The 23,815-nt window shown below is 38.3% G+C and overlaps 2 protein-coding genes across 6 annotated transcripts; one reads left to right on the plus strand and one right to left on the minus strand.

The window, feature by feature from the left end:
- Positions 1–321: 321 nt before the first annotated feature.
- On the plus strand, positions 322–11,277 carry LOC110865096 (G-type lectin S-receptor-like serine/threonine-protein kinase At1g34300). 2 transcript variants are annotated; one of them, XM_022114301.2, is made up of 5 exons: positions 322–498; positions 748–1,432; position 2,425; positions 6,022–6,220; positions 10,976–11,277. In XM_022114301.2, exons 1-5 carry the CDS (start codon positions 363–365, stop codon positions 11,275–11,277), a joined length of 1,323 nt encoding a protein of 440 aa, XP_021969993.1. In that variant the 5' UTR covers positions 322–362. The 2 variants fall into 2 exon arrangements, with proteins under 2 accessions (XP_021969993.1, XP_035830361.1); XM_035974468.1 differs by lacking the exons at position 2,425; positions 6,022–6,220; positions 10,976–11,277 and having other exon boundaries at positions 322–471; positions 748–1,560.
- A 4,146-nt stretch (positions 11,278–15,423) lies between these two features.
- On the minus strand, positions 15,424–19,083 carry LOC110865097 (riboflavin biosynthesis protein PYRR, chloroplastic). 4 transcript variants are annotated; one of them, XM_022114303.2, is made up of 10 exons: positions 18,666–19,082; positions 17,572–17,706; positions 17,375–17,474; positions 17,167–17,292; positions 16,751–17,067; positions 16,563–16,682; positions 16,225–16,470; positions 15,950–16,075; positions 15,804–15,836; positions 15,424–15,730 (listed from the first exon to the last, which is right to left on the minus strand). In XM_022114303.2, exons 1-10 carry the CDS (start codon positions 19,011–19,013, stop codon positions 15,653–15,655), a joined length of 1,629 nt encoding a protein of 542 aa, XP_021969995.1. In that variant the 5' UTR covers positions 19,014–19,082; the 3' UTR covers positions 15,424–15,652. The 4 variants fall into 4 exon arrangements, with proteins under 4 accessions (XP_021969995.1, XP_021969996.1, XP_021969994.1 ...); XM_022114304.2 differs by lacking the exon at positions 15,804–15,836; XM_022114302.2 differs by having other exon boundaries at positions 15,424–15,836.
- Positions 19,084–23,815: the final 4,732 nt, after the last annotated feature.

Raw genomic sequence — 23,815 nt, forward strand, 5'->3', positions numbered from 1 at the left:
GCATAAAATAATAGGAAGAGTGAGAGTCAAACCTCGGTCACAAGTAAAATCAAGTCTTTCACCAACCACTCCACCCCTGCCTCATTGTCTTGTACAACTTAACTCTTAATTGGTGATGAATCCTGATGTGGTCCTCCGGATGTGGTCCAACGCGCCTTAATAAATGAATCAAAAAAGTATATGATTCTTGCCTTCTTGGCAATGCATCAATGCATGGTCTCTAATTAGTGACGACTTCACCAGAGTTGACGTGAAAGATTTAAATGACACCTTTCTTAATTAAACAACATGTATTGCTTCGAAACACTCTATAAAGAAGTTTCCTGTTTTGTAATTGTTTGCATTTCCAAGTTCTTACTATTATGTCTTATTCTCCTTCTCCTTCTCCTCTTCCTGGCGATTTATATGATAACGTAGATGATGTTTATACTCTAGATTCTTCTTCTCATGATCCTATTTGGCTCATTGTTGGTATGTTTGGTTTTATTCTATTGTTAGGTAAGTTGGATCGTACCATCAGGTAAAAAATATAGAGGGAACCATACTCATTGAGATATGTATTAATATATAATTTTAAGTAATAAATTTACATCGAGATAGATGGTAAACGGGCAACAAGCTGCGCCTCTACCCTAGCTTTTTTGAATAGCAAAACTAAGTCTTTTAAAAATTACGTCCATAGATCTCGGGGTCTTTACATTACTATACAGTATTTATAATTTAGTGATATCTCATTGATCTATGCAGTATGTTGTCTGTTCTCATCAAATGCAAACTCCACGGAAAAGAAGGCGGAGGAATTAGAGAATGATGAATCTCGGTTTAATTCCCTGGCCATGGTCCAGTTCCTTGATGACATTGAAAAGGAAAAGCCCACCCGGTTCACCTATCAACAACTAAGAATAGCTACAGATAACTTCAGCATCATGCTAGGTTCAGGGGGCTTCGGGACAGTTTACAAGGGAATCATTAGCAACAACAAGTCTGTAGCTGTGAAAGTACTAAATGGAGCCTCTAACAAGCGAATAGAGGAACAATTCATGGCAGAAGTAAGTACTATGGGAAGAACCCATCACTTTAATCTTGTTAGACTTTATGGGTTTTGCTTTGAATCCAGTTTAATAGCTCTTGTATACGAGTTCATGGTTAACGGCTCGTTGGATAATCACTTGTTTAAAGCGAACAAAGGAGATATGATGGGGTTCGACAAGCTTCATGAAATTGCGGTGGGAACTGCGAGAGGCATCGCGTACTTGCATGAAGAATGTGCTCAAAGAATAGTTCACTATGATATTAAACCAGGAAATATACTCTTGGATTCAAAATTTTGTGCAAAAGTAGCCGATTTTGGTTTGGCCAAACTTTGCAATAGGGATAAGACCCATATAACTATGACAGCAGGACGAGGTACCCCAGGCTATGCAGCTCCTGAGTGTTAGACATAAATATATTATAAGCTAGATAGTATTAATATTATTATTATTATAAGTTTTTTTTTAGTGTAAGTCAGAAAGAGCGGTTACCACCGCTCAAAGTGTTCGATGTATATATTCTGTATAACAACATTCTCGTTTTTTATCAATTCATTTTATGAACAAAACCTTCATCGTTCCCAGAAACCCTAAATTCAGAATTCTAGAAATCTAACAAAGTGGTATCAGAGCCACATCGATCGTATCCGCGAAATCACAAAGTTTGAAACAATCAAGTATGAATCAGGCACAAGGGATTCAAACGCAAATTCCCAAACTTACCGGCCAAAATTATTATCATTGGCACATTCAAATCAAAGTTTTATTCGAATCACAAGAACTGTGGAATATCATTGATGAAGGAATTAAAGAACTGGGCACAAATCCAACAGACGAAGCGACTGCAACATACCGAGAATCAGTCAAGAAGGATAAGCGGGCATTACATATTATCTATCAGTCAGTAAACGACACGATATTCGAACGAATTGCACTTGCAAAGACATCGAAAGAAGCATGGGATATCTTACACAAATCCTACAGAGGAGAAACTCGGGTAAAAACAATCAAACTTCAATCTTTACGTTGTGAATTCGATGCACTTAATATGAAAGAAGGGGAATCGATTGAAGAATATTTTAATCGAACGATAACAATAGTGAATCAGTTACGAATGAATGAAGATAATATTAGTGAACAACATGTAGTAGAGAAGATCCTGCGTAGTTTGACTCGAAATTTCGAGTCAGTAGTGATTACGATAGAGGAAACGAAAAATCTAGGGGATGTTTCGACCGAAGAATTAATGGGAATTCTTCAATCTCATGAACTGAGATTAAAGCGTTATGATGATGCTCCAATAGAACATGCATTCCAAGTCCAAAACTCTATCCAAGATAGATATACACAGACTCGGAATGAAGGAGCAGGGAGGGGACGCAGTAAAGGAAAGGGTCGAAACTGGAATTCTATTAGATGTTACGCTTGTCAAAGACTTGGACATACAACCAAGTTTTGCAAGCGTAAGGATGAGAGTGAGAAGCCTGATAATGCCTTGATACATAAAGACGGTGATATTGTTGAACATGAAGATACAATGTTCATGATCTTCAATGTGGAGGAAGCAGTCAAAGAGGATTGCTGGTATCTTGACAGCGGCTGTAGTAATCATATGACAGGAAACAGGGATCTATTTATAAATCTGGATGAATCGCTTAAGAAAGAAGTGAGAACAGGCGATGATAAACGGCTGGAAGTAATCGGTAGCGGAGAGGTGTCAGTTTCTATCAAAGGACGGACTCGGAAAATACCCAATGTATTTTACGTGAAAGGCTTAAAGCATAATCTTTTGAGCGTAGGGCAACTGATAAACAAAGGGTATACGATCTTATTTCAAAAGGATCGATGTATCATAAAAGATGCAGAAAGTGAAGTCATCGGAGAAATTAGAATGACGAGTAATAAGATGTTCCCTCTTCATCTCGACAGCGATATAAATTTTGCAATGACTATGACAACAAAAGACACGTCAATCTTGTGGCACAAAAGATATGGTCATGTGAATGTAGACACGCTAATTAACATGGAAAACAAAGGTCTTGTCTTCGGATTGCCTAAAATTATGAAACAAGAAAGCTTATGTGAGGGATGTATTTCAGGAAAGCAAACAAAGAAAACATTTCCAAGAAAAGCAATGTGGCAAGCTAGTAAACCTTTACAATTGGTGCACTCAGACATATGTGGGCCAATGAGAACTGAGTCGATAGGAGGATGCAGGTATTTTATCACCTTTATCGATGATTACACAAGGAAATCATGGGTATATTTTTTAAAGTATAAGTCAGAGGCATTGAATTATTTCAAAAGGTTCAAAGCATTAAACGAGAAACAATCAGATCACTTAATTAAAACACTAAGATCTGATCGAGGTGGAGAGTATTGCAGCAATGCATTTCAAGAGTATCTGAAAGTAAATTGTATACGGCATCAACTCACCAATAGTTATTCCCCCCAGCAAAATGGGGTAGCCGAGAGAAAGAACAGAACACTTATGGAACTGAGCAGAAGCATGATGAATGCAAAGGAGTTACCAAATTGTTATTGGGCAGAAGCCGTGGCATGTGCTACTTACATTTTAAACCGAACAGTAACAAAGACTAGGCCAAATATTACTCCCTATGAAGCTTGGAATGGGAACAAACCGAATGTGGAACACCTTAAGGTATTCGGTTGTCTGGCATATGTTCACATACCTAAGCAACGTCGTGATAAACTGGATAAGAAAACAGAAAAAACAGTTTTCGTTGGGTATAGCGAGAATAGCAAAGGTTACAAATTGTACAATCCACAATCAAATAAGATCATCATCAGTCGAGATGTAGTATTCGATGAAAACAAGAGATGGATTTTAGATTCTGAATCAGATGTCATTCCTGTTATTGTAACCGACGATGAAGAAAGCCAAACGCAAGCTCACAATGATCCTAATGATGCCCAAGAAGAAACTGTATCGACTGAACAATCACAACCGAATGTCTCAACACTCCAAGCTAATGAAGAACTGAATCCAGGAGAGAATCAGAATCAGCACAATGAAGAGTGTTTGGCAGCCGAACATGCGCATGAGCATGACATCAATTCATCATCGTCAGACTCGGAAAATGAGGTTATTCGCACCAAAAGTCTTAACAATGTATATCGAAATTCTAGAGCATTGACTGAAGAAGAAGTGCGGCAGAAATATAAAGATAATCAAGTCGTAAACTTTGTTCTCTACACAAGTGCAGACCCAACGTCCTATGAAGAAGCCAGCAAAGACTCAAGGTGGACGGAGGCAATGGACAAAGAAATAGAGTCGATTCATAAGAATCAGACTTGGGAACTTGTAGATCCTCCGATACATCAAAAACCTATTGGTGTAAAGTGGATCTACAAAACAAAGTATGATGAAAAAGGGAATGTAGACAAGTATAAGGCTAGATTAGTGGTGAAGGGATATAAGCAGAAATACGGGATAGATTATCAAGAAGTATTCGCTCCGGTAATCAGGTTTGAAACGATTAGATTAGTATTGGCTCTTGCTACTCATCATGGATGGCACCTTCACCAAATGGATGTCAAGACTGCTTTCTTGAATGGTAAATTAGAGGAGCAAGTTTATATTGAACAACCTCAAGGTTATATTCAAAAAGGAGAGGAGAAAAAGGTATGTCATCTCAAACGGGCTTTATATGGTTTAAAACAAGCCCCAAGAGCATGGTACAGTCGAATAGATGCTTATTTCATTCAAAACAAGTTTAAGAAATGCATTTATGAGCATACACTTTACATCAAGGACACGAATGAAGGAAAATTAGTAATATGTCTTTATGTAGACGACTTAATTTTAGCAAGTAGCTCAATGAGATTAATATCAGATTTCAAGGAATCAATGAAGAAGGAATTCGAAATGACAGATATGGGCTGTCTACACTATTTCCTTGGCATGGAAGTTTCCTATGAAAATGGAAATATCATCCTTTCACAGAAGAAATACATGAGAAGCCTATTAGAGAAGTTTAGAATGACATCATGCAACACAGTCTCCACACCGATGGAGTATGGATTGAAGTTATCTAAAGATGATCCGGAAGATTTTGTTGATGAGAAGGTATATCGTAGTCTAGTCGGAAGTTTAATGTATTTAACAAATACGAGACCAGACATTATGTTCGCAGTCAGCAAAATAAGTAGATTCATGGAAAATCCTAAGAAAAGTCATTGGGAAGCAGCAAAGCGCATACTGAAATATATCAAAGGGACTCAGCAGCAAGGAATTACATACTCAAAAGGAGGAAAGAAACAGCTAGTAGGATTTAGTGACAGTGACTATGCTGGGAATATCGATGATAGTAAGAGCACTTCTGGATATATTTTTCATTTAGGATCTGGTCCCGTGTCATGGCAATCAAAGAAGCAAAAGGTGGTAGCTCTATCTTCAACTGAAGAAGAGTATATGGCTTTGTCTCTAACTGGATGTCAAGCATTATGGATTAAAGGGATACTAAATGATTTGGAAGGGAAACAAGACTGCTCCATCCCAATATTTTGTGACAACAAGTCGACTATCTGCCTGGCCAGAGATCCTGTATATCATGGTAAAAGTAAGCATATTAGGGTCAAGTATCATTTTATCAGGGACTTGATCAAGAAGAGAGAAGTAGCAGTCATTTTCTGTGTAACGAAAGACCAAATGGCAGACATCATGACGAAAGCTCTACAGCCGAAGGACTTTATTCGTTTGAAAGGTCTACTGCACATGAGCTTGGAATGATCTAGCTTACGGGAGGGTGTTAGACATAAATATATTATAAGCTAGATAGTATTAATATTATTATTATTATAAGTGTTTTTTAGTGTAAGTCAGAAAGAGCGGTTACCACCGCTCAAAGTGTTCGATGTATATATTCTGTATAACAACATTCTCGTTTTTTATCAATTCATTTTATGAACAAAACCTTCATCGTTCCCAGAAACCCTAAATTCAGAATTCTGGAAATCTAACACTGAGCTCTGGACACCTCATCCCATTACACAAAAATGTGATGTTTATAGTTTCGGGATGCTACTTTTTGAGATCATCGGGAGAAGGAGAAATATGGACGTGTCTCTAGGTGAGAGCCAACAATGGTTCCCGATTTGGGCATGGGGCAAATATGAGAAAAAACAATTGAAAGATTTGATGATAGTTTGTGGGATTGAAGAGAAGGATCAACTGTAAGATAGTATAAAACCTTGGGTATTATTCATCACAATGTGTTACATATATACCGGAGTACAGCTAGATAAATAAGGCAACTAACTAAATTAGAGGAATACAAAATATACACAGATATGGCCCGATGTCGGTTGGGCATAATTGTCGGCTAACACGCCCCCGCAGTTTGAGCCGTAGGAAGACGAAGGCATAAACTGGAGCGGAATCGTTGAAACAGATGTTTTGGAAGACCTTTGGTGAAGATATCCGCATACTGATAATCGGCAGGGACGTGGAGAACTTTGACGGTGCCAAGACGAACTTTCTCTCGGACGAAATGGATATCCAGTTCAATGTGTTTTGTGCGTTGATGATTAACCGGATTTTCAGCAAGGTAGACAGCCGAGATGTTGTCACAGTAGATAAGAGAGGCATGACGAACAGGCACCTGCAATTCGAGCAAAAGATTGCGAACCCAACTGAGTTCGGCAACGGTGTTAGCAACTGCTCGGTATTCGGCCTCAGCGCTTGATCTGGAGATGGTGGATTGTCGTTTGGAGGACCAGGAGATCAAGTTTGGACCCAAGTAAACACAGTAACCGGAGGTGGATCTTCTGGAGTCGGGGCACCCGCCCCAATCGGCATCGGAGTAGGCAGTAAGAGCTGTTGAGGATGATGGTGAAAGCAGTAATCCTTGATGAAGGGTGCCCTGAATGTATCTGAGGATTCTCTTCAAAAACTGAAAGTGAGGTTCACGTGGAGCATGCATGAAGAGACAGACTTGTTGAACAACATAGGCAATGTCCGGCCTAGTGATAGTGAGGTACTGAAGCGCGCCAGCTAAGCTTCTGTATAAAGAACCATCTTCAAAAACCGAGCCACTATCGGCACTTAGTTTGGAGCCGGCTTCGACGGGGGTGCTGGCAGGTTTGCAATTTGACATCTTTGCTCGAGACAAGATGTCAGCGGCATAGGTGGATTGAGACAGTAGAACCCCGGAAGCTTGTTTGGTTACAGCAATCCCTAAAAAATGATGCAGAGATCCCAAATCAATCATTTTAAATTCAGCGGTGAGGGATTTAATAATTTGCTGTAGGAGAGTGTCACTTGAAGCAGTCAAAATAATGTCATCCACGTATAAAAGGAGATAAGCCATTTGATTCCCGCGGTGATAAATAAACAACGATGTATCACAGAGACTGCCCTTGAAACCGCACTTGAGTAAGTACCCTGCAAAACGTTGATACCAGGCTCTTGGAGCCTGCTTCAGGCCATACAAAGATTTATTTAGTTTGCAAACATGTTTAGGGTATGTAGTGGACGTGAATCCAGGCGGCTGGAACATGTAAACGGTTTCCTTCAGATTGCCATGAAGAAAAGCGTTTTTGACATCAAGTTGGTGCATGGACCAACCTCGTGAGACGGCTAGACTGAGAACTGTGCGTATGGTAGTGGGTTTAACCACTGGGCTAAATGTTTCGTCACAGTCAATGCCAACAGTTTGACTTTTTCCATTTACAACCAAACGAGCCTTGTGACGTTCGAGGGAGCCGTCGGCGTGGAACTTGTGCTTAAAAAGCCACATGCATCGAATAACAGGCGCATCTGGTGGGCGGGGGACAAGTTCCCACGTGTGATTAGCCAATAGAGCTTCATATTCGTCGACCATGGCAATCTTCCAGTTTGGGTCAGTTAGGGCAGTGAGGTGAGATTTCGGAAGGGGTGAGGGGGTGGTGGGGGTGGTCTGAGTGTGAAGTGAGAAAGGAATTTTGGGCTTGAAAATGCCAGCACGGGACCGGGTTTGCATCGGGTGGGTCGGTTGAGAAGTATTTGATGGTTGTGTGGCGGCTGGTGGAGTGGGTGGTTGGTGGTTAGGCGCTGTTGGGCTGGGTGGTTGTTGGGCTTCGGATTGGGCTGGAGGGGTGGTAAAAGGTGAGGTTTGATGTTGGGCCGATGGTAGAGGCGATGGATGTTGCTGGGCCGAGGGAGGGTGAACCGTAGGTGGAGAGGCAAACTGAGTGGGGTCGAAGAGTAACGGGTTAGGGTCGAGAAAGGAGTGATCAGGTCGTGGGGTGGAGGGGTTGGCGTGAGGAAAGACTCCCTCGTCAAAGGTTACATGACGGGAAAAAATAGTTTTTCCAGAAGCAAGGTCAAGACAACGGTACCCACGGTAGTTGGCCGGGTAGCCGAGGAAAAGGCACGGAGAGGCACGGTGGGTAAGTTTATTTGGGCGGGTGGCAGAAGTGTTAGGGTAGCAGAGGCTTCCAAACACTCGGAGGTGGTCATAGGAAGGTTCCCGAAGGTACAAAAGAGAAAGAGGGGTGCGATTTTGATGAGTTTTAGTGGGTAAAATGTTGTGGAGGTAAGAGGCAGTGTGGAGCGCCTCAACCCAATAGGATGAGGGGAGAGATGCATGAGTGAGAAGGGTGAACATGATTTCGTTTAAACGACGAATCATGCGCTCTGCTTTGCCATTCTGTTGGGAAGTGTGAGGACAAGAAAAACGGAGTTGAATGCCATTCTGAGAGGTGAAGGTATGAAAATTAGTGTTGTCAAATTCGCCGCCCATGTCACACTGAATAGCTTGAATGGGTAGACGGAACTGAGTGGACACAAACTGGTGAAAGTGGGTGATTTTAGAAAACGTTTCAGATTTAAAACGAAGTGGGTAAACCCAAGTGTATTGGGTAAAGTCGTCAATTATAACTAAATAATATTTGTAACTAGCATGACTCAAAACAGGAGAAGTCCACAAATCACAATGTAATAAAGAGAAATGACATAAAGTTTGAGTAACAGAATCGAAAAATGGTAATCGTTTATGCTTGGATAATTGACAAGCATGGCAAAGAGATGAAGCCCTTTGCTTATTACAAGAAATAAAATTGTTTAAACGAAGATAATCCATAGTGGGTTGCCCCGGGTGACCGAGGCGATGGTGCCAAAAAAACGAGTCTTGAGTGGCGGCAAAGCAAGCGGTAGCGGAAGCATTGGGTGTGAGCGGGTACAGGTCACTCGTACTGTTGTGACGGCTCAGGATCGTGCCATCCTTGAAATCCTTCACAGAAAAACCATATGGGTCAAATTCAATAGATGTGTTATTGTCAATATTGAACTGTCGGACAGAAATAAGGTTTTTCACTATATTGGGGTTAAAAAGGATGTTTTTAAGGTATAAAGGTTTAGAGGCAAAATTAAGGGTGGAATTTCCCGAACCCAAAACTGGAAGTTTATTGCCATTGCCAACAATTATTGACGCTATTGGTGCACATGTAGAAAACAAGTCAATATTATTTTGAGATAAAGAAATATGAGAAGAAGCACCTGTATCGAAGTTCCATTGCGAGTCATCATTGCCTGAGTCCACAGAGAGAGCATGAACCGCATCAGCGAGCTGTGTGGGTTCAAGAGGGTCTACCTCAGTAAGATTAGCCTGTGCCGACCTTTGATTGCCGCGGTGTTGTTGGTTATTGGGTGGGGCCGAGGGGTAGTAAGGTGGGGACCAAGCTTGGGTTGGGTAAGGGCAAGGTGGAGGTGTCCAATATGGAGGAGCCCAAAAAGGGGGGGTAAAAGGGTGGCTGTTGGTTGTTGGATGGGAAAGGAGGTGAGGGACTGTAGGAGCGGTTGGAGGAGTTGCGAGGTGGGGCTTAGGGGTTTCGGTTGTGGTAATGGTTTGGGCCACGGTTGGAATTATTACGGGAGTTTGAGCGGTAATTGTTTCGGTTATTGGGTGGGCCACGGTTGGAGTGATAGGTGGGTGGGTATTGGGCCGAAAAGGTGTGTGGGTCAGAGTTCTGTTGGGGCTGTTGTGGGTCGGCAGTGGGGGTTTTAGAGGGTGGGATGGCAGCGGCTATGGCGGGAGTATGAGTGACAGCATCTCGGGTTTTTATTCGACCGGCTTCGGAGATTAGTTGTTCAATTGCATCCTCCCAAGTAGGTAACGAATTGTTCAAAATGGACGAGATGGTGTCATACTCCTTGGGTAGGCCCTTGACTAGATGAAGGACACGTTGTTGGTCGTTCATGGGAAAGTCAAGGGCGTTAAGTTGGTCGGTTAAATCACGTATTTTTTGACAATACGCTTCAAGGTTCGGCATGGAGGCAAGGGTGGTATTAGCTAATTCATGTTGAAGGGCCTGTGACCGTGGACCTTTGTTGTTAACAAAAAGGCGTTTGACACGGAGCCAAGCTTCATGGGCGGTGGACTCATCGGTTAAGACCCGAACAAGAAGAGCGTCCGAGAGAGTGCCATAGATCCATTGTAAGACAATGGAGTCGATGTTCTCCCATTCGGCAAAGTCGGGTGTGTCTTTTCCGGGTGACGGTGTACCGTCTATGTGGCACAGCACCTTGTACCCTTTGGCGTGAAGCGTAAACAACTTGACCCATGATGCATAAGATACGTTGGTGCCATCTAAAACGCGAACTTTGTGCTGAATATTACTTACCGTATACACGGGATGGAGAGGCTTGTGCACGGCGGCATCCGAGGATGCAGATGTACCTTCTTTATCAGTCATGACAGTTGACTGTGAGTGACAAAGGGCTGTTCGAAAACGGCAGTAGAAGGAAGGACGGCAGGGTGTTCGAGAACAAACCCTAGGGTGATACCATGTAAGATAGTATAAAACCTTGGGTATTATTCATCACAATGTGTTACATATATACCGGAGTACAGCTAGATAAATAAGGCAACTAACTAAATTAGAGGAATACAAAATATACACAGATATGGCCCGATGTCGGTTGGGCATAATTGTCGGCTAACATCAACAAGTGGTGGAGAGGATGCTAAAGGTGGCTCTTTGTTGTGTTCAATATAGGCCGGAGGCTAGGCCGGTGATGAGCATCATCGTTAGGATGTTGGAAGGTGTGTTAGACGTCCCTGAGCCTTTAAATCCTTTTACATATTTGTTTTCAGGGGCTGATGAACCTAATGATTCTTTGGCTCGAATGGCGTGGAATGTGGGTGGTTCAGACTGGTCTTCGTCTGAAGTTGTAACAAGATCGGTTGGAGTCATGGAGACACCACTTATGAAGAAATATGAGATTACAATGGCATCTGAATAAACCCTGAATAAACATGACATTAAGTTGAGATGGCAAACCTACTTCCACAATCTTTTCAACCATGGCAGGGCATACCAACAAGATAGCAGCAATCCCAGGATTCAAAGGCGACAACAGAATAATTGCTACTGCAGGAGGATCACACATGACGAGGTGAGGATGGCACTTATGAAGATGGGAAGAGGAAAGGCAGTGGGTTTGGACAACATACCGATTGAGGTGTGGAAGTGTTTGGGGGAAGAAGGAGTCCAATGGTTAACACTTTTGTTCAATTGTATTTTCAAGACTGGAAAAATGCCAGATCAGTGGAGGAGTAGTGTCGTGGTGCCTTTATACAAGAATAAAGGAGACGTTCAATGTTGTGGGAACTACAGAGGAATCAAACTGCTAAGTCACACTATGAAGCTCTGGGAGAGGGTAATTGAAACTAGAATTAGAAGAGAAACTCAGGTTTCAGTAAACCAATTTGGATTCATGAAAGGGAGGTCAACTACAGAAGCGATACATATTCTAAGGAGGTTGATGGAAAAATATAGAGCGAAGAAGCAAGATTTACATATGGTGTTTATCGACCTAGAAAAGGCATATGACACTGTCCCACGACAACTGATTTGGGATAGTTTGGAGGGTCGAGGTCTACCGGGGAAATATATAGACATAATCAAGGATACATACGATAGAACGGAAACTAGTGTCCGCGCGCCTGTAGGAGACATAAACTTCTTTCCTGTGGAGGTAGGACTCCACCAGGGGTCTGCGTTGAGCCCTTTTCTTTTTGCGGTTGTCTTGGATGAGCTATCCAACTTGATTCAGAAGACAGTCCCGTGGTGCATGCTTTTTGCTGACGATATTGTGTTGATTGCAGAGACTAAACAGTGCCTGAACGCGAGGGTAGAGGAGTGGCGAGTAGCCTTAGAGGGCAAGGGCCTAAGGATTAGTCGATCTAAGACGGAGTATCTACACTGTGATTTCAGTGGTGTAGCCGATGACGATGACACCCAAATCACCATTGAGGATCAATTGGTTCCGCATGTAACTAGATTTAAGTACCTGGGGTCGTTTGTACAAAGAGATGGTGACATAGATAGTGATGTAACCCATCGCATACAGGCTGGCTGGTGTAGATGGAGGGCAGCCAGTGGGGTATTGTGCGATAGGAGGTTCCCAACTAAATTAAAGGGGAAATTTTATAGGGTAGCAGTCAGGCCCGCTATGCTATATGGAACAGACTGTTGGGCTATCAAGAAGACACAAGCGCGCAAGATGGAGGTAGCAGAGATGAGGATGCTGAGGTGGATGTGTGGACACACGAGGTTAGATCGGATAAGAAATGAGGTTTTTAGAGAAAGATTAGGAGTGGCTAGTATATCGGAGAAGATTAAGGAGGGGAGATTGAGATGGTTTGGGCATGTGAAGCGGAGGGAAACGACGGCACCAGTTAGAGTAGTGGAAACTCTTACTGTCGAGGGGAGGAGAGGAAGAGGCAGACCCAAACTGACATGGGATGAGCAGGTTAGGCATGATTTAGTAGAGTTGCATCTCTCTGAGGACATGGTCCAAGATAGGACTTCGTGGAGGCGTAGGATTAGGGTTAAGGACTTCTAGAAGATATTGCACTAAGGTCTTAGGTGTATTTTAAGGAGATAGGTTTCTCTTACTCTTTAAGGGACTTTTCCGCTGATTGCCTTCTTGTGTTTATGCCAAATGATATTGTATGCATGCTATTACACATGATTTACGTTATATTGTGTCACTCGGATCAATTTCTTGGTACGAGGGACTTCTTATTTCTATATGCTTTGATGTGGTGTGTTGGTTTGTTGTTCATTTTCGAGCCGAGGGTCTCTCCGGAAGCAGCCTCTCTATCCCTATGGATAGAGGCAAGGTCTGCCTACATCCCACCCTCCCCAGACCCTATAAGTAGCTTCGCTATTTGTGGGATTTACTAGGTATGGTTGTTGTTGTTGTTGTTGTTGAAATAACAGCAAAACATCATATATTGTTTTGAAAATATTAATGTTTCTCATGGGTAAGTTGTATTTAGGATTGTAAGTGCAGTGCAAACTACTCTCTATTTGAATATATTATATTTTCTTTCGGATGATAAAGTATCAGTAGCATTTTTGGAGTTTCTGTGCAGTTTACATCTAGTTACACTTAACAAGTTAAGATGAATCCGAGCGGTGCGGCGGGATGTTGATTACAAATGTATTTGGTATATCACTATATCATATTCTAAAAGTTTTACGTTTTTTATAATTTCTTTTACAAATTTTATAATTTCTTGATTAGACTATAATATATTACGTTCACACTGATTGTACATAATTCATAAAAAATACCAAAACGATATCATAGTACATTCATCCCCACATCTCTCACAATAATCTCGTAGGGGAGTTCATCGGCTTGGTTTTAATCGGTTCCGATTTGGTAATCGATCTAAACCGAATATTGAACACCCCTACGACTAGGCATTAGACTTGCATTGATGAAGTGTGTTGTGAAGTCATTTTTATGATTCTATGATGTAGAAAGATTTCTCTATAGATGTTTTACGACTACGTTCAACAGAGGCTACGAACGCTCCCTTCTCTCCTCCTTGTCGACGCCCTTGTATACAGACATCCCATCCCTCCCTCTCTGCTCTACATCAGCTACACATCATTCACATCGGTCTACAGACCACTACAAATGGCCCAGTTGTGGACGGCCTAACAACGTATCTTAAAGTATAATTAACAATATACCCCTATGGTTCATTTTCATTTTTATTCAATGTAAATGTAATATTGTGCTAAACAATAATCGATTTGTATATCATTCCAGTGAAAGGTAAAGAGTTGATAAATATGCATCTCAACAACACAAACAAAAATTGATAAAATACAGAAAACATCTAATCTAACTTCTAATATAGGATTCCAAAGAATGACACGTAGCAATACCATCTCCTCCTTCAAACAATATAATAACTAAAAAAATTGTTCAGAAGTAACCTTGCCTGGTCCTTCATGCAAATGGAAATCAAGCATAACCATTGTCAATGGTTTGAAGCGCTAAGTACTTGCAGAATTGGTGGTTAAAGACGAACCAATGTTTTCCATTTGCATACATAGTTACATACATGTATTTCTAACCTTTTTCTATTCTATTTTCTTCACATTTTGCCAGATTCTTAAGCTAACTATTGTAGTCAGTCATGTGACTTGGTTAGTGTTTTGGAGTTTTCCCTCAAAATCATAGGGTTTATGTTCTTTGTTTGTTTAGGTAATAAGTTCGTATTAGAATGGTGGATTGTTTGTTAACACACTATGCATGTATCCGTACGTATACTACCCTGTACAAAGCCTACAAACAACTCAATCAAGTGATGTGGATGTGGCCATGTTGATGTAATAAAGTTACCACAACTGATGGAGTTAGATCCTGACGGACCTCCAAATTATACTAGCATCTTTCCAAGAACAATATTAATATCTCGTCATTGCAATCATTTTTTAACAAAGAGGTAAATTTATGTCACATTTGATCTTATAGATTGATTTAGGTATTACAAGCCAACAAAGAAGTAGATTTATAGTCGCCCAAACAAGAATAAAACTTTAAACACCCTGGATCATCTAAACACACCTTATCAACAAGCACTATAATCACCCCTGGACCATGTCTTAGTCAAACTTTGAGTTCAGTAAAAACTCTATCAACTCATCTAACACACACCTTATGAACTTAAATGTTGTTTATTGCAAATAAAAGATAATATTTTTACCTTCCACGGCCGGAGTTTGCACCAAAAAGCAAAGATTGAAAACCATTTTCATTGATTCGGCTGAATCAGGCTGTCGGTTAGGTCGATTGGGGACGACTGCAGGTGTCGGATGTTGGTGGTTGCAGCCGATTGGAGTGGAGAAAAGAGAAACTTGGTGGGTAAGGTATGTTATCTAAAATTTGATGTTTTAAACATGTCGTGAATTAGAACAAGTAGGTTTTTAATATATATGTGCTTATATATATAATTGCTTATAAAGACGAGCATAATTGTTTGATTCGTACACAATGCGGTGGGGAAATCCTAGTTTAAAAAATCAATTAGTAAATAAGAAGTGGAATACTATTTACTAGTTATGATTAAAAATGTGTTAATTGTATCTGAACTGCAAACAAGTATTCAAGTATAACATCTGTTTTCGTATACATTATTCATCGGTGTAAATACAATGCAAAAGAAAATACTAACTTATGTTAACAACACAAGAAACAACACCAATTTAAATGTTTATATTGTTGAAATTCTCAATACCCTGCAGTATCTCAAGCTTATGTGTGTCATCATCACCTAGAAACTCAGATCTTAACTTCATAAGTAACCGCCCTAAATAGTTGAGACCTTCACCATCACGGCCCCTACCCCAGAAGAGATCATGAGGCGAAGCTTCGACCAATATAGAACCTGACGTTGATAAAAGCATTGAATTCAAGTGTGGGTAAATTGAGAATTTGCATTTTAATGCTTTATACATCACCTCTCTTTTCATGCTTTCCCAATCAGCCCTTACCTGCATGCATGCCCAATGTGTTCTATTAGTTGACTTTTTGTTATCCACTAATAGTGTTCGTATGAAATTGTCGAAAAACTCGGATAGCATCGTTAACTAAGTGAAGGGTATACCATATCTGGGTGCTCCCTTTGTGTTCTCCTTCCCATCTGCGCCGCTTCTTCAGGACTTTTGGCTGAACGTATTACTTCAATGTAATTTCTTGCATTAGGATTGCATGACCCCACAAACTTTTGTGCCTGCATTTTGTGGGAAAATTATATCTCAGATCACACCATATGGATCATAACTAGAGTCTAGATGTTTTGACTTGTTACCCAAACTGTATGACCCGCCCATTTTACCTCACATCATAATGTGGGAAGCTACAACCAGTTCAAAAAATCACCTGATAATAGTGCTGTACACTTGACCAAGTGACACAGTCACCATTCTCATCAGGTAATCTGATTGGATGAGATGAAAAGTTGGAGAAACTCCCATATGGGTCCCATGTCTTGTAGAAGAATATGATTGGTGAATCATAAGGAGATAAAGATGGATCAATGGCCAAGGTTTCATCAACCGACGGAATCACAGGCGTCATATCAGGAATAGGTTGCAGATAACCACTTATAAGCACATCAGATCCTATCTACCATTGTAGTCAACATGATGCGAAAAATTAGATTTTTGAATGTATACTTTATAATTATAACTTATTGATCAAGTATATTTTTTACGAACCTGCTCATAAGAAACATCAATCAACTCCAAAGCCTGTGTCATTTCAACCATTCCAAGCTCCCCAACAGGCGAAGGCGCATTCTTTCCACCAATTATTTTCGGAGCAACAAAAGCATGCACCTGCATAAACAAACCTTGTATTTTTAGGTGGTTTGCAATCAGAAACACAAACACAAACACAAACAGACCTTATGTATGACACCAGCTGAAATAGCGGATGCAGATAATGCCCCGCCACATTCCCATAGAATTGAAAGATATCCAAGATCATAAAGGTAATCCATCACATCTTTGGGATTCAGGCTATCAAACTCCACTACTTCAACACCTTTTGATGCAAGAAACTTCTGGAAACTTCTTCTTGCACCTCTCTGAGTGGCGACTATTGTCGGTGCTTCTCTGACATCCCAAAGATTTGCAACCTCAGGAAGATCAAGAGTTTGTGACATGACAATTCTCATAGGTAAATGTCCACCTGATCCATGTCTTGGAGTTAACCGTGGATCTGTATTTACATATGAAGCAAGGTTCAGTAAAAAAAAATGAATCCATAGTCTGCAGAAATTATACAGTTAGCAGACAATAAAGACATAAAGTTGCATACTATCTTTGCGTACGGTACTTCCTCCGACAATAACTGCATCACTTCTACCGCGTAACTCAAAAACATGAGATCTTGATTTTGTGCTACTTATCCATGTTGAGTGCCCACTAGTAGCAGCTATTTTTCCTATCAGAATATGAAATAAACAACGGATACTTTTAGCTTAAGATAAAATTCAATATAATTATAAGTGCATCATGATACTAACCATCAAGGGTCATTGCATACTTGAGAACAGAGAATGGGACTCGACAAGCTGATCTATATAGCAGAGGAGCATTGACAACGAGACATGATTTTAGAGCGTCCTAGAAAAGTATAAAATATAGTTAACTAACAGATGCATACTAAAATATCACATGTTTCAACCTGAACCAGTTTTGCCAACTACAATTCAGAGCATACCTGGATGGAGATACTTGGAATATCTTCCCCAAGAACATCAACCTGCAGTCCTTGAGTTCTTAATGTTTGAATAGCTTTTCCCCGAAGATGTTGTAAAGGATGTCTGATCCCGACAACAACTCTAGTGATTCCTGCCTAAGGATTAAGCCTCAGTTGCATGTACATTTGAAGTCAATTTTCTCATTAAATTAACTTCATTTGATAATAAAATAATCCACACAAACCTATTATTTGTTGGGGAAATTTCAGAAACCGGATGATCAGAGAGCCGTGTAATCACTCTCAGATCAAATTATTTCGGTGGTTCACCCGAATAATTCAATCGGATACAACTCTGATTTTGAGAAATTGAACCAGTGTATGTTGTTTTGTGGGAAAATGATGAACCAGTAGATTGTAACCAAAAACTGTCTACGAAATTGGTTTTTGGGGTTGTAACTGCCTCATGGCAGTTGCCTCTATTTTTCAGACAAACAATAGCCAAAAAACTGTCGTCTTTTATCATTTCGAAAATGATAAAAATTCCAGAAAATAAAAATTTCTGATACAGTTTCATTAAGGCAATTTAATGAAAATAAAATTTTTCCAAGCTGACCCCAGCCAGGGGCTCTGCCCCTTGGAACCCGCAAGGGGCTGCCGCCCCTTGGACCCTGCTCCCAGGGGCGCTGCCCCCGGACCCCCGCCAAGGGGGCGCTGCCCCCGGACCCCCGCCAAGGGGGCGTTGTCCCCTTGGAACCCCCGTAGTGTACTTCGAATAATAACTCAAACAAACGTGCACTCCCGCACCTCCTAACTTGCTTGATGTGTATTATTATTCGCTTTGATCACCAAGTCAATCCCCGATTACACTAAAATATCTAACATTATTATTATTCTATGCAGTTAATATTGGTGATATATCGGTTATATCAGTCATATTGGTCCCCTAGTTAAATATCGGTGTCAAATATCCGTCACAATATCGTTACCGATAATATCATTATCAGCGATATTGACCAATATTTGTCAATATTTGACCGATATTTTACCGCATTACTACATAGTTATTATTATTATTATTCAAATAAATTAAGTAATTAAACAAACGCAAAAACCTTTATAAAAGCAGAAACAGCAGTAAAATCGCCATGACAGTCTCCAGGTTCCATATTAACATACGCAGTGGCGCCACGGCAGTACTCTCCGGCGGCCTCAACCGCCTGAACCTCCGCAGGCTTCGTACCTTGCGCGTAAAGGTAACCTTCTCCGACGACGTTTCTGGCGGTTGCTATGACGCAACCGAAGTTAGGGTGTGGCGAGGTGAAACAGGCGGACTTATCAGATAAATCGGCGGCGCGTTTGACGTAGGAGGCGTCGAGCGCGTGGTGATGGTTGTAGGTGCAGTTGATGATGGAGGTTGGGTGGCGCGTGAATGAGGGAGTGAACCACATTGCCGTCGTCATGGCGGATTAGAGGTTCTGTGGCGATCGGAGGGAATGTCATAAGCATGCCCTTTTATTTATGTTTATTTTTTTAAGGTTTTAACGGCTAAAATGACATGAATCATGCCTTTTAAAAAGTTTAACTACATACATATTTATGTTTATATTTTAGGGTTTTCTAACGGCTGAAAAGTCATGAATCATGCCTTTTAAAAAGTTTAATTTAGTATTTACTTTTATATTTTAGTGTTTTTTTAACAATTAGATATAAAACTACTTTATTTTGAAACCAACTTATGAAAATTATGTCGAGATTAGGGGTATTTAAAAAACTCGTGACTCGCAACTCGCTCGAAAAAAGCTCGAAGAAAGCTCGACTGTTAACGAGCCAACTCGGCTCGTGAGCTGGCTCGATAAGGTTTACATCCTTCATTTTTTTTGTCCCACATCGCTTAGAAAACAAAAACTAAGGGAGTATTTCCCCTATAAAAGAAGGTAACGATATTGTATAAAGTAAATTAACTATTTATACTTGCATATTTAGTCATATGGTTAAATTAAATGGCAATGATGACCCTTAATCTATGAAGAAATTCATTTTTATTGGTTTTTAAGTTTTGTGGTTTTTTATTAGTTCGAGCTAGATCGAGTCGAGCCGAGCTAGCTCGAGTTCTAATCGAGTCAAACTCAAGCCTCAAATCTCAGCTCGATTCGAAATTCGAGCTCGAGCCAAGCCAGCTTGAATCGAGTTCGAGCTCGAGCTGGGTCTAGCTCGGCTCGTTTACAGCCCTAATCTTTACTACCTTATATAGCATAATATGTGGGTAAAATTGTAATTTACTCTTCGCTTTAAAACGCTTAATACTAATTTTGCTTTGTAGAGTACAAGTGTTATATACAATAATTTATAATTTATCGAGCCAAACTCGAGCTTTAGAAACAAAGCTCGAGCTTGAGCTTTCGTAAGTTAAATTAAACGAGCTTGGCCTCGGCTCGTTTGCACCCCTAGTAAAGATACAGATAACCTAATTTAATTATTTAAATTTGTCATAACCTAATATATCTTTAACTATATGTAATATTTAACATTTAGAAAAAACAAATGCCTGGTTTTGTTTATTATTTTTATATCTCGGGCTGACACTCGTCACCTTCAGACGTATTTTCTATAGTTTACCCTTTTGGTTTTAAAGTAAAAGATATATGGATGGGATTAGAGGTGCACAAAATCGAATTTTTTTATCTGGTTTCAAGTATGGATCTTGGTACTGGTATGACCGGGTATGCAAAAATCGAATATTGACCATAACCGGGTCGGGTTCAGGTATTGACTTGAAAAACCATACATTGTGTCACCGGTTTCCTGATAGGGTATGACACCAGGAACCCTATACCCGAATATTTTAAGACCCTATATTCGGGTATACAAAAACCTTATTTTCTAGTATAGATCGGAGTTTTTAAGGGACTGATCATCTTTTTTTTTTTCCGAGTTCATTTTTTACATGAAAATATGATAAATATAAATAAATAACATAAAAGTGCATGTCTATTAGAAAGTAAAAAATATTACAAAGATACAAATTTTAAAAAACATATAAACATATATTTATAAATCAGGCCTTGAAAATATCTAGTTCGGGTATGGATAAAACCCAATTCTGGTATGGACTCGTAACTAGTTACCAGCTATGGATCGGGTACATGTTTTTGTATAGTATTGAAACTAGATTAGAACCCCGTGTATTACACGGGTTGAATAAATGTAATTTTATATATTAAATAATAAAAAGTTATATCTTTATGAATCCCGTATATTGTACGGGTTAAACAAAAGTAATTTTATATATCAAATAATAAAAAATAGTTATATCTTTAAAAACCATGTGTATTACACAGATTAAATAAATGTAATTTTGTATACTAAATACTAAAACGTCGTATCTTTAAAAACCCCGTGTATAGTCGGGTTGAATAAATCTACCAAATAATAAAAATATTACATCCTTAAAAACCCCATATGTTACACGTGTTGAATAGATCTAAAGAAGAGTTATATCTTTAAAAACCATGTGTATTACACATATTAAATAAATGTAATTTTGTATATTAAATATTAAAAACGTTGTATCTTTAAAAAACTCGTGTACAGTCGGGTTGAAAAATCTACCAAATAATAAAAATAATTGTATCCTTAAAACCCCGTGTATTACACGTGTTGAATAAATCTAATTTTACATAGCAAATGATAAAAAGTTATATCTTTAAAAGCTTTGTGTATTACACGTGTTATAGAAATGTAACTTTGTATAGTAAATAATAAAAAAAAGTTATATTTTTAAAAACCCCGCGTTTTACACGAGTTGAATAAATATAACTTTGTATACCAATTAATAAAAAAGTTATATTTTTAATTAATTAGGATAACATTTAATATTAATTTATTATTTATATATTTAATATAAGATAAGTAGGAAAAGAGAGGTAGTTGTTTTAAAAATATATTAAATTAATAATTAAGATTTAATGATAATATTTTATTAAAGTATGATAAGATTTAATATTAATTTATTATTTATTTAGTTAGTTAATATAAGATAAGTATAGATTTGAGAATCTATCTACTATAATAAAAGAAACCAATAAAGGGACACTTGTCGTTATTCTAGACCATCTTTAATTGTAGATAATTATTATTTAATTTAAATTATTAAATATTAATTAAATTAATATAAATCTTATCAACTCTAAATCCTTGGCATAAATAAATACTTAATATTCGTATTTTCTTTCTTATCTAAAAATTACATTATCCAAAAATATTTCATAATCAAGGATTATGTATTCTTTTGTTATCATTTACTTTTTTTAAAATCCAATTAATTATTATCATATAAGATCTAACCGCATTAAATATAAGCAATTATTATATTAAAACTACATCTAAAACATATAACTAAATTATGATTTTGGTCCCTGTGGTTATATCACTTTTACCCTTTTAGCCTAAAAAAGAATTTTTTAACATCTAAGCCCCTAACGTCTTTTTTTCTAACCCTTTTGGCCCTTAACATCTTTTTTTCTAACCCTTTTGGCCCTTAACATCTTTTTTTCTAACCCTTTTGGCGCCTAACATTTAATGAATGAGGTTAGTGTTAGGGGCCAAAAGGGTTAAAAAAAAAGACGTTGGGGGCTCAGATGTTTAAAAAATTCTTTTTTTTAGGCTAAGAGGGTAAAAGTGATACAACCATAGAGGCCAAAATCGTAATTCTCATCTAAATATTAACATCATATTAATTTATCCAAAGTTATATTAAAATTAAGAGTAAATTATGATTTTGGCCCTTGTGGTTATATCATTTTTACCCTTTTAGCCCAAAAAGAAATTTTTTAATATCTAAGCCCCCAACGTCTTTTTTTTTTCTAACCATTTTGACCTCCAACGTCTTTTTTCCTAACCCTTTGGCCCCTAGATGTTGAAAGATTCTTTTTTGGACTAAAAGGGTAAAAGTGATATAACCACAGGGGCCAAAATCATAATTTACAATAAAATAATATAAAATTGAAATATATGTCATTTGCATACATTATGAACAAAACCTATTAATACAAAATGTTATTACGATAATATTTGACAGTAGATAATCGTAAAGTCTTATATAAACTAAAAACTTTTCTTCTTCTTGGTGCATCAAACGTAAAACTGTGTTATAAACATGACATAAAGTAGTTAAACGAGTTGTATTCATTTTTAATACATGTGTTACACGCGTCGTTAGAGACCTGTTAAACCTGACAAGACACGATTTGCCAGCCCTACTAAAAAGCATTGTATCACTTAACAGTAGATAAATATGCATATTATTTATTGTTAATGTTATTATTATTAAACTATGAAAAATTATATTAAACAACATATTAATTAAACCAAAAATTTAAAATAGTATTAACCTAATTTAAAAAATAATAAAAAATCCATTTTGATTTAGAAAGATTTTTTTTAACCATAGATAAACCCGTGTAATACACAAGTTTTTTAAAGATATAATATTTTTTATTATTTGCTTTATAAAATTAGATTTATTCAACCCGTACAATACATGGAGTTTTTTTTTTAAACATAACTTTTTTATTATTTAGTATATAAAATTACATTTCTTCCACCTGGGAATACACAGGTTTTTTTTACATATAACTTTTTTATTGTTTGGTATATAAAATTACATTTATTCAACCTATACAATACACGAGGTTCTTAAAGACATAATTTTTTTATTATTTAATATATAAAATTATATTTGCTCAACACGTATAATAAATGAGGTGTTTAAAAATATATTATTTTTTATTTAGTATATAAAATTACATTTATTAAACCCGTGTAATACACGGGGTTCTAACCTATATATGAATGACACGTGTCCAAAACTTGGTTTCTTTTATTATAGTAGATAGATGTATACCCTATGTGTATCCTATAGGTAGTGTCGAGGACGGGTACCCATTATCCGGGTATGAAAAATATCGGGTTTCAAGATTTTTTTATCGGGTTCGGGGTATTTTTTGCACCACTAGATGGGATGAAATCAAATGAATTAAAAGTTCATTTTCTAATCCATTTAAGTTGACATGATATTTCTAGCCCATGGACAAGAAAAAGAAGCCAGGCCCAAAAACAATATTTTAGTAGCCAAGAAACAAAAGAAAACGAGGGCAACGTATTTGAGGGTGGTAGACTGGTAGTTTGAACTTTGAACCACATTAGTTTTAATAAAAAAAATACCTTTAGTTTTTGATCATAAATTTTATTGGTTTTTATACTT

This window comes from Helianthus annuus, chromosome 6 (assembly GCF_002127325.2).
Source record: "Helianthus annuus cultivar XRQ/B chromosome 6, HanXRQr2.0-SUNRISE, whole genome shotgun sequence".
In the NCBI taxonomy this organism is placed as follows: Eukaryota; Viridiplantae; Streptophyta; class Magnoliopsida; order Asterales; family Asteraceae; genus Helianthus; species Helianthus annuus.